This window comes from Amia ocellicauda, chromosome 1, assembly GCF_036373705.1.
Source record: "Amia ocellicauda isolate fAmiCal2 chromosome 1, fAmiCal2.hap1, whole genome shotgun sequence".
NCBI classification, from domain to species: domain Eukaryota; kingdom Metazoa; phylum Chordata; class Actinopteri; order Amiiformes; family Amiidae; genus Amia; species Amia ocellicauda.
The window spans coordinates 59,538,963-59,549,717 of record NC_089850.1 but is presented as its reverse complement, the minus strand read 5'-3'; the positions used below and the strand labels follow the sequence as shown (position 1 = coordinate 59,549,717).

Here is a 10,755-nt window from a genome sequence, read left to right as displayed (position 1 = left end):
ACCGGGGGGGGGGGGGGGCTGGCCTGCACTGACCGACTGACTGGCTGCAGACTGGAGTGAGACTGTGTCACTCTGCTGTGACACTGGAGTGAGACGGTGTCACTCTGCTGTGACACACTGGAGTGAGACGGTGTCACTCTGCCGTTGCACACTGGAGTGAAACACATCCCCTCTGTCTCTGTATGGAAGATCTTGGCTCTTACTGCAGGTTCAACCTTTTCTCTGTCCAGTGTAATCCCTCAGTTCCCCCTGCTTTTCTATAGCGCTGCTCACCCCAGAGTGTGCTGCTGTTCTCCACTAGGGTGGGAGGAGTCTCTCTCTATCTCACTGTCCATCTCTTCCTCGCCCCCCACTGTAGTGCAGTCCACCCCTACGGCTCAATTTGCGCACCAGCTGCTCCACGGCACAGAGGAGCCCCATCCTGCGCTGTGACACTACAGGAGGACATTTCCACCGGCGATGTGGAGTTTTATATTGTACATCTCTGTCTGGTTTGGATGGAGGAGGCTGACTGGGGCAGTGGGGCACCTCCAGGGGAGACACTCAGAGAGACTGCTGTAAGAGTCAGGGTCTGTACAGAAATGTAGCTGATTTACTGTGTGTGTGTGGCAGGGTTGTATGTCCCCCAGCAGACAGAGGGGTGTGATACAGCACTGTGTACATACAACTGGGTGAGAGCAGGAAACTTCAGTGACTGAGACATACAGGGAGGGGGGGCACATGTTGAATGGTCTGGGAGGGTCTATGTGGAATAGAGGGGCTTCACTGTATGGACTGGGGCCTGTGTGAGGGGCAGGGGGCGCTGTCTCAACACTACCTGGCAGAGGGATGGGGCCGGGGCCGGGGGGTGTCTCTCCAGGGTTCATATACTTGCACTATGTTACCAAAGGCAATGGGACCACACACACACACACACCGGCCCAGTTGCCACATTCATGGCTGCCGTGCCGCAATCCTTTAGAAAGACAGCTGGAGGAATGCTGTGCCATTCGTCCTTGCAGTGCAGCTTCTAGGCGCTGCTGACTTTCAGTCCCAGTTCCTCCCAGAGGTGTTCTAACTCTGGGATTTGTGTGTGTAATAGTACTGTATTGTACATATATATATACACACATGCAGTTACTGTCAGAACTGTACACCCCCTTCTTTTGAAACAAGTGTTATTCTCTGATTAATGTTGTATGATAAACATTTTATTTACGCCTCTTTGTTTCCTCTGGGCTCGGGCTGATGGGTGTTTCCACTCTCTGATCTGCACGCCATTGGTGGGCAGTTGCCACTCCAGGTGCCAGGGACCCAATATCCTGCTGGTTTCTGTTCTCTAAATTCTTTAATTGAACTAATAATTGGGATAAACTGAGCTCATTCAGAATTATAAACCACTGGAGACTTCGGGTTAAATATAAAAGTAAATAAGGCACCACAACTTTTTGTACTTTAAAACATTATAACATTAAGTAAAGCAAAGTGTTAGTTCAGTTTGGGTTTCAGTGAATGCATTGAGGATGCAGCTGGCACAGAAACCCACAGCACACTGGGTCCCCCGGGTCAGCATTGGGAAACACTGGTTAAAGGGAAGGTCTTTATTCTGGTTCAATAATGACAGGATAACGTGGCTGTCAGTGAGGCGTCTGAGCACTTCTCACTGCAGCGGCACAGGCATGGAGATACACAGCAGCCCTGTCAACTCAGACTCCGCTCTGCACGCCCACACACCCACACCCGCACCCACTCTCTCTCTCTCTCCCTTAAACAAAGTGCAATAAATATCACACTACAGCCACCCCCCCCCTCCAGCCCCTGACAGGTTGTCAATGTGTGTAGTGTTGTTGACTGTAGAGATTTTACTGTATAAACAAAACGTACATGGGCAAGAAAGACATGTAATAAATTCTGTATAATACCCGAGTGGACTGTGTCTGTGGGCCGGGCTTGAGTGAGATGAAGGCTGGACTGGCGTATTAAGACCAGAAGTGGGCCGCCGGGACATGGAGGATGGAGGTGTTATTGACTGGGGGGTTCATTCTGTTTTTTCCAGACCTAGGGGGGCTCTACAGGGTTGTTTGCTCACTGATGTTTAGAACTGCAGGCTGAAAGGGTTAATGGCTGTATTCCACATGAACAAAACACTCTGTAACAAAATGTTTATTGTAAAGAAACAACACTGGCTTTGTCTTTCCCATTTCCTTCCCCTCCTCTCCCACACCCCTATCCCTCTCTCCATCCCACTTTTTCACTCCCCCTCTCGGAGAGGGAGGATTGGCTAGTTTTCCATAATCTCTTTCTCTCCCTCCCTCCGTCTCCACCTCTCTTTTCTGTCACCCTTCTCTCCCTCAGCACTGAGAGCGGGCACTGAACCCATCCCTACATTGTGCCCCTCCTCTCTCTCCCTCTGGTCTGCCCTCCCTCCATCTTTGAGGTCACTTGGTGGACGGGCAGAAGGGGCAGGCGTTGTTCTGGCTAGACTGGACCCACACGCTGATGCACTGGAACAGAGAGACATGGAGACACGGTCAGACACAGAGACACAGGCACAGAGACACTAAGACAGAGACATAGAAAGAGACATACAGACACTGAGACAGAGACACAGTCAGACCATGAGACAGACACACAGACCCAGAGACATACTGTCAGACTGTGTCGTGCAGCGCCCCTCCTCTCTCACTCACCTCCTTGTGCACCAGATGGGAGCAGCTCATGGCCTGCTGGGTCCCCGGCTCCACCTGGTTCTGACACATCAGACACAGCCTCCTGCTGCTGGGCTGCACTGGCTGGGAGGGGAGGACAGGACAGGGACGGGACAGGGACACAGAGAAGGGGACAGTAGAGCAGTGGAGGATGAGAATACAAGACACAGGTACCGCATCGCTGTCCCTGATATCTTTCAGGAGACTGTAGTAGGTCTAAGCTCCTCTCTGCAGGAAAACATTGACCACTGCTCCAGGTGGGGGTGTGCGCGGGGAGTGGGCCTGTCCTCACCTGTGGCGGCCTGTGCTGGAACGCAGCCTGGGAGACGGGTGCCCCCGGGTGCAGGTGGGCAGGGCGCTGGGCCTGGGGCGCCATGTTAGGAGCCGTCCTGGCTGTGGAGGAGGGCGGCCCGATGGGACCTAGAGACTGAGGGTTGGAGGAAGAGAGACTGCACTGAAACAACCTGCAGACGCATCCCTGGCTTCAGGTGTGTGTGGGTCTCCGTGCGTGTCATTTGGGGTGTCATGGTGTCAGGCGAGGGTACAGCTGTCTGCAATTCAGCACGGGACGTTTAACACGTCACACGGAGGCGGCTGCAGGGTCTCGGTTCGAGGAAGTCACACCTACTGGACTGGCTCCTCCTGCTGTTAAAACCGTGATTTTGGAGTGACTGATGCACCAGGGTCCGAGAGGAAGATTCGCAGTGTGTGTGAGCGCAGCGTCGGTGGGGCAGTGTGTGTGTCGGCACGTCAGGGAGGGTGTGGGTGTGTGTCACTCACCTGGCGCGGCGCCTCGCTCTGTGCCAGTTTCAGTGCCACCTGCTGTGTGAGCTCCTCCATGGACAGACCCGCCATGGTGCCCCGGGACATCTTGATCTGCTGCAGCACGGCGGTCAGCTGAGTCCTGAGAGAGAGATTTTATACAATACATTTTATATTATATTATTTATTTTCCATACATGTATGTATGTTTACTTGCTTTGGCAACACAAATTAGTTTGCCATGCCATGCCAAAATTGGGAAAGAAAAAATGAAATTGAGTGTGTGTGTGTCAGAGAGAGTGCAGTACTGTGTGTGTGTGTGTGTGTGTGTGTGTGTGCGCGTGTGTGTGTGTACCTGTTGCACTGGGGGAAGCGAGCTCTCAGTTTCTCCAGCAGCAGACCCAGTTTGTCGGCGGTCTGCGGGGCAGGGGGGTTGGAGGGGCTGGGGGCCGGGGCAGGCGGCGGGGTTCCCACTGTCCGGTGCCTCTGGGTGGAGACCGACTTTGGCATCTTGAAGGGAGTCGCCATCGGGGGGGCTATGCTGGGGTACGGGTTCGTGGCCGCTGGCATGGTAACGGGAGTCCGCTGGGGGGGGCGAATCATCGTGTCGATCAGCATCTGGGCCTGCGAAGGGATCAATAACAATCGATCGATCGCACAGAACCGATTTCCTTCTCTGCTTCCCTGTCACTCAGCGTCACACGAATACCCCTCTGCGTTTACTGATGCACTGACACACTGAGACTCAGGGACGCTGACGCCCTGGCACACTAACTCACCGTGGGCACAGCAGGCAGGACTGGCAGAGTCACTGGGGCCAGACTGTCCAGCCGGTGGCCAGTGCGCAACAACTGGAGCTGTTCACTGTACCGAGACTGAGGGAGAGAGAGGGAGGATGGATCAGGAGTCCGATGGTTCCACATCCTCACCCACAGTTTTCACACCGTCTTCACTTCAGTCTTACTTTCCCACCACGCACACACTCTCCCTCCCTCACCTGCACTGAGCTCAGTGAGCTGCGGATGAGTGCAATATGTTTCTCCCACTCTGTCCTTAGCTGCAAGTGGTGGAGAGAATGGAAGGAGGACAGCTCCATCCTGGGGGGGGGAGGGAGGGAGGGAGAGAGAGAGGGAGAGAAATGAGGACAAACAGAGAAACCATTGTCCAATTTTTGTATTGTGTTTTTCCAGTGTGGAATCTGCCGAGAGAGAGAGAGAGAGAGACACACACACAAACACTGACATGCAGGCACACACATGCAGTGAGAGACCAAGAATTCAGAGAGAGAGAGAGAGAGAGAGAGAGAGTGAGAGAGTGATGCAGTGTGACACGGACACAGGGAGTGACTGACAGAGAGAGAGAGAGACGTGAGAGGGACAGGTGGACGGACAGGCCCGGGCTGCTGTACTTGAGGTAGCTGAGATACGTCTCTGCCTCTGCCAGCCACTCCTCCAGCTGGGACACAGCAGTGTCTCTCTGCAGCTCCACAACTGACACCTGCAGACAGACGCACACGGTGTGTCAGTAGGTCAGGGTGCCAGTGTGTCAGTGCATCAGTAGGTCAGTGTGTCAGTAGGTCAGTGTCCTGCCTCCTTACCTCGTCCCTCAGGGTGCTCTGTCTGGCCTCCTCCACCTTCCTCCGCAGCTCTGCAGTCGCCCTGCGCAGCTCCATCAGCTCGCTTTCCCAGGACTCCCTGCTCCGCGGGGTCAGAGGTCAGACACACAGCCAGACAAGAACATGTGAGCGCCTGGCACCCAGTCCGTAGCTGTTGTGGGTCTCGTTTACAAGATTCAGTGACATTACAAATGGACAGGTCTGGGGCTACTGCAGAGACTGAGATTAGACTGCAGTGCAGAGCTGTGGAGCTGCTGGGGTGAGTGCGGTGTGAATTGTGGGGGGGTGTGGAGTCTCACCTCTCCTGGTTCTGCTCATTGATCAGCAAAGCCAGCCTCCTCTCCTCCTCCTCCAGCTCCTGAGCCAGCCTGAGACAGACGGACAGACAGAAGAGACAGACTCACCCACACGACACATGACTGGAGTGTCTCTCTCTCTCTCTCTCTCTCTCTCTCTCTCTCTCTCTACCTGTTGCTCTCCTCCTTCAGTCTGTCCCTCTCCTTCGTGAGCTCCTGCTTCTTCACAGAGAAATTCTTCTTGGTGGTTTTACTGCAGTTCAGTGCCAGCTTATCCCTCAGAGCCTCCAGCTTGTCAAACACCGCCTGGAGCAAAGACACCCTTCACTTGATACACTGCACACCACCGACACACTGCACTGTAAACACTGCACACCACAGACATGTCCCCTAACATTCCCCCAGTCCTTAAACTACAGCCGGCCCAAACCCCACCTCGTCCCCGCACCCCCAGTCCCCTCGGCCTCTGACCTTGGTCTGGCTCTCTCCCTCCTTCACGCGCCGTTCCAGGCTGCAGACCTGGCTGTTGTTCTGCAGCTCGAGCAGCTCCTGCTGTCTGGTCACAGTGTCGCACTGCTGCAGAAGCTCCGCGGCGCGCTGCTCCACCTCCTGCTGCACACGCACAGCACACACACAATTAGTGTATGCACAGTACTGTATAGTAAGATAGTGACATTATGAGAAACAGGATGAGACACAATAACTTAGAACGACAATTACCATCACGGCCTCGCAGTCCTGCTCCGTGTTCACTGCCCGCTCCTCTCTCCAGAGCTCTGTCTGCACCAAGACACACCGTCAGAAAGCAGTACACACACCAGCCTATCTGACCTGTACACCTCTCCCTCTCTCACCTGTGTCGCCTGCTCCACCCATGCGTCCATCTCTGAGTCCAGTGTGGGGGAGGGCTCATTGTACAGCTCCCCTGCGCCGACGCACACAGGTGGACCTCCCAGCAGCACCGGGGGATAACCAACATCAGCAGCCTGGGGATTGGTCAAGGGGTCTGTGGTCCAGATGTACGACTGGTCTGTCACCACGGGCCGGCTCAATGGAAGTGGGAGAGAGTGGCGGGAGTGTTTAGGCGTTCCCAGTGTGAGGGGGACGCAGTGCTTTACTTACTCAATGCTAAGTCAATCAGGCTTTAATCTGGACTGTACATAACATGACTGACTGACTGACTGACAAATAAGTTGACCGACAGACCTTAAGTCTGATTAGTTTTGGTCCACAGGGCAACACTGTGTGCGAGTGCGTTACAGCGCGAGTCTGGGGGATGGTGTTCAGACAGTCACAAGCACTGTGCAGATTATATGAGTGCAGGAATTGAGGCAATGTGCACAGCATGTGAGTGTTCAGTAACTTAAGTGTGTGTGAATAAAGTGTGTAACAAGCCAGTCAGTCAGTGTGTGATGTAGGTAGTGCTCAGTCAGTCAGGGTGTGGTGTAGGTAGTGCTCAGTCAGTCAGAGTGTGATGTAGGTAGTGCTCAGTCAGGGTGTTGTGCAGGTAGTGCTCAGTCAGTCAAGGTGTGGTGCAGGTAGTGCTCAGTCAGAGTGTGATGTAGGTAGTGCTCAGTCAGGGTGTTGTGCAGGTAGTGCTCAGTCAGTCAAGGTGTGGTGTAGGTAGTGCTCAGTCAGGGTGTGGTGCAGGTCGTGTTCAGTCAGGGTGTGGTGCAGGTAGTGCTCAGTCAGTCAGGGTGTGGTGCAGGTAGTGCTCAGTCAGTCAGGGTGTGGTGTAGGTAGTGCTCAGTCAGTCAGGGTGTGGTGCAGGTAGTGTTCAGTCAGTCAGGGTGTGGTGCAGGTAGTGCTCAGTCAGTCAGGGTGTGGTGTAGTGTTCAGTCAGGGTGTGGTGCAGGTAGTGTTCAGTCAGTCAGGGTGGTGTGTAGGTAGTGCTCAGTCAGTCAGGGAGTGGTGCAGGTAGTGTTCAGTCAGTCAGGGAGTGGTGCAGGTAGTGCTCAGTCAGTCAGGGTGGTGTGTAGGTAGTGCTCAGTCAGTCAGGGTGTGGTGTAGGTAGTGCTCAGTCAGTCAGGGTGTGGTGCAGGTAGTGTTCAGTCAGTCAGGGTGTGGTGTAGGTAGTGTTCAGTCAGTCAGGGTGTGGTGTAGGTAGTGCTCAGTCAGGGTGGTGTGTAGGTAGTGTTCAGTCAGTCAGGGTGTGGTGTAGGTAGTGTTCAGTCAGTCAGGGTGTGGTGTAGGTAGTGTTCAGTCAGTCAGGGTGTGGTGCAGGTAGTGTTCAGTCAGTCAGGGTGGTGTGTAGGTAGTGCTCAGTCAGTCAGGGTGTGGTGCAGGTAGTGTTCAGTCAGGGTGTGGTGCAGGTAGTGTTCAGTCAGGGTGTGGTGTAGGTAGTGCTCAGTCAGTCAGGGTGTGGTGCAGGTAGTGTTCAGTCAGGGTGTGGTGCAGGTAGTGTTCAGTCAGGGTGTGGTGTAGGTAGTGTTCAGTCAGTCAGGGTGTGGTGCAGGTAGTGCTCAGTCAGTCAGGGTGTGGTGTAGGTAGTGTTCAGTCAGTCAGGGTGTGGTGCAGGTAGTGCTCAGTCAGTCAGGGTGTGGTGCAGGTAGTGTTCAGTCAGGGTGTGGTGTAGGTAGTGTTCAGTCAGTCAGGGTGTGGTGTAGGTAGTGCTCAGTCAGTCAGGGTGTGGTGTAGTGTTCAGTCAGGGTGTGGTGCAGGTAGTGTTCAGTCAGTCAGGGTGGTGTGTAGGTAGTGCTCAGTCAGTCAGGGTGTGGTGTAGTGTTCAGTCAGGGTGTGGTGTAGGTAGTGCTCAGTCAGTCAGGGTGTGGTGTAGGTAGTGTTCAGTCAGTCAGGGTGTGGTGTAGGTAGTGTTCAGTCAGTCAGGGTGTGGTGCAGGTAGTGTTCAGTCAGTCAGGGTGTGGTGCAGGTAGTGTTCAGTCAGTCAGGGTGTGGTGCAGGTAGTGTTCAGTCAGTCAGGGTGTGGTGTAGGTAGTGCTCAGTCAGTCAGGGTGTGGTGCAGGTAGTGCTCAGTCAGTCAGGGTGTGGTGTAGTGTTCAGTCAGGGTGTGGTGCAGGTAGTGTTCAGTCAGTCAGGGTGTGGTGTAGGTAGTGCTCAGTCAGTCAGGGTGTGGTGTAGGTAGTGTTCAGTCAGTCAGGGTGTGGTGCAGGTAGTGTTCAGTCAGTCAGGGTGTGGTGCAGGTAGTGTTCAGTCAGTCAGGGTGGTGTGTAGGTAGTGTTCAGTCAGTCAGGGTGTGGTGTAGGTAGTGTTCAGTCAGGGTGTGGTGTAGGTAGTGCTCAGTCAGTCAGGGTGTGGTGCAGGTAGTGTTCAGTCAGTCAGGGTGTGGTGTAGGTAGTGTTCAGTCAGGGTGGTGTGTAGGTAGTGCTCAGTCAGTCAGGGTGTGGTGTAGTGTTCAGTCAGGGTGTGGTGTAGGTAGTGTTCAGTCAGGGTGGTGTGCAGGTAGTGCTCAGTCAGTCAGGGTGTGGTGTAGTGTTCAGTCAGGGTGTGGTGCAGGTAGTGTTCAGTCAGTCAGGGTGTGGTGCAGGTAGTGTTCAGTCAGGGTGTGGTGTAGGTAGTGCTCAGTCAGTCAGGGTGTGGTGCAGGTAGTGTTCAGTCAGTCAGGGTGTGGTGCAGGTAGTGTTCAGTCAGTCAGGGTGTGGTGCAGGTAGTGTTCAGTCAGTCAGGGTGTGGTGTAGGTAGTGTTCAGTCAGTCAGGGTGTGGTGTAGGTAGTGCTCAGTCAGTCAGGGTGTGGTGCAGGTAGTGTTCAGTCAGTCAGGGTGTGGTGCAGGTAGTGTTCAGTCAGGGTGGTGTGTAGGTAGTGCTCAGTCAGTCAGGGTGTGGTGTAGTGTTCAGTCAGGGTGGTGTGTAGGTAGTGCTCAGTCAGTCAGGGTGTGGTGCAGGTAGTGTTCAGTCAGGGTGTGGTGCAGGTAGTGTTCAGTCAGGGTGTGGTGTATGTAGTGCTCAGTCAGTCAGGGTGTGGTGCAGGTAGTGTTCAGTCAGTCAGGGTGTGGTGTAGGTAGTGTTCAGTCAGTCAGGGTGTGGTGCAGGTAGTGCTCAGTCAGTCAGGGTGGTGTGTAGGTAGTGCTCAGTCAGTCAGGGTGTGGTGCAGGTAGTGTTCTGTCAGTCAGGGTGTGGTGTAGTGTTCAGTCAGGGTGTGGTGCAGGTAGTGTTCAGTCAGTCAGGGTGGTGTGTAGGTAGTGTTCAGTCAGTCAGGGTGTGGTGCAGGTAGTGTTCAGTCAGTCAGGGTGTGGTGTAGGTAGTGCTCAGTCAGTCAGGGTGGTGTGTAGGTAGTGTTCAGTCAGTCAGGGTGGTGTGTAGGTAGTGTTCAGTCAGTCAGGGTGTGGTGCAGGTAGTGCTCAGTCAGTCAGGGTGTGGTGTAGGTAGTGTTCAGTCAGGGTGTGGTGTAGGTAGTGTTCAGTCAGTCAGGGTGTGGTGCAGGTAGTGTTCAGTCAGTCAGGGTGTGGTGTAGGTAGTGTTCAGTCAGTCAGGGTGTGGTGCAGGTAGTGTTCAGTCAGTCAGGGTGTGGTGCAGGTAGTGTTCAGTCAGGGTGTGGTGCAGGTAGTGTTCAGTCAGTCAGGGTGTGGTGTATGTAGTGTTCAGTCAGTCAGGGTGGTGTGTAGGTAGTGCTCAGTCAGTCAGGGTGTGGTGCAGGTAGTGCTCAGTCAGTCAGGGTGTGGTGCAGGTAGTGTTCAGTCAGTCAGGGTGTGGTGCAGGTAGTGTTCAGTCAGTCAGGGTGTGGTGCAGGTAGTGTTCAGTCAGTCAGGGTGTGGTGCAGGTAGTGTTCAGTCAGTCAGGGTGTGGTGTAGGTAGTGTTCAGTCAGTCAGGGTGTGGTGCAGGTAGTGCTCAGTCAGTCAGGGTGGTGTGTAGGTAGTGCTCAGTCAGTCAGGGTGTGGTGCAGGTAGTGTTCTGTCAGTCAGGGTGTGGTGTAGTGTTCAGTCAGGGTGTGGTGCAGGTAGTGTTCAGTCAGTCAGGGTGTGGTGTAGGTAGTGCTCAGTCAGTCAGGGTGGTGTGTAGGTAGTGTTCAGTCAGTCAGGGTGGTGTGTAGGTAGTGTTCAGTCAGTCAGGGTGTGGTGCAGGTAGTGCTCAGTCAGTCAGGGTGTGGTGTAGGTAGTGTTCAGTCAGGGTGTGGTGTAGGTAGTGTTCAGTCAGTCAGGGTGTGGTGCAGGTAGTGTTCAGTCAGTCAGGGTGTGGTGTAGGTAGTGTTCAGTCAGTCAGGGTGTGGTGCAGGTAGTGTTCAGTCAGTCAGGGTGTGGTGCAGGTAGTGTTCAGTCAGGGTGTGGTGCAGGTAGTGTTCAGTCAGGGTGTGGTGTATGTAGTGTTCAGTCAGTCAGGGTGGTGTGTAGGTAGTGTTCAGTCAGTCAGGGTGTGGTGCAGGTAGTGTTCAGTCAGTCAGGGTGTGGTGCAGGTAGTGTTCAGTCAGGGTGTGGTGCAGGTAGTGTTCAGTCAGGGTGTGG

The 10,755-nt window shown here is 54.3% G+C and overlaps 1 protein-coding gene across 5 annotated transcripts in view; it reads right to left on the bottom strand.

Annotated features, from left to right (window-relative positions):
• Positions 1-2,125: 2,125 nt before the first annotated feature.
• Positions 2,126-10,755, bottom strand: part of rnf214 (ring finger protein 214) — an 11,191-nt gene continuing 2,561 nt past the window's right edge. For 2 of the 5 annotated variants that reach the window (XM_066711525.1, XM_066711516.1), the window contains exons 3-16: positions 6,215-6,407; positions 6,081-6,140; positions 5,832-5,972; positions 5,533-5,666; positions 5,364-5,432; positions 5,047-5,143; positions 4,858-4,946; positions 4,447-4,546; positions 4,229-4,324; positions 3,805-4,073; positions 3,468-3,591; positions 2,980-3,114; positions 2,670-2,771; positions 2,126-2,483 (exon numbers count right to left, since the gene is read on the bottom strand). In XM_066711525.1, the coding sequence (XP_066567622.1) occupies positions 2,418-2,483; positions 2,670-2,771; positions 2,980-3,114; positions 3,468-3,591; positions 3,805-4,073; positions 4,229-4,324; positions 4,447-4,546; positions 4,858-4,946; positions 5,047-5,143; positions 5,364-5,432; positions 5,533-5,666; positions 5,832-5,972; positions 6,081-6,140; positions 6,215-6,407 (1,675 nt within the window). In that variant the 3' untranslated portion in view covers positions 2,126-2,417. The remainder of the gene's footprint in view (positions 2,484-2,669; positions 2,772-2,979; positions 3,115-3,467; positions 3,592-3,804; positions 4,074-4,228; positions 4,325-4,446; positions 4,547-4,857; positions 4,947-5,046; positions 5,144-5,363; positions 5,433-5,532; positions 5,667-5,831; positions 5,973-6,080; positions 6,141-6,214; positions 6,408-10,755) is intronic. The other 3 variants (XM_066711533.1, XM_066711551.1, XM_066711542.1) reach the window with 3 other exon arrangements.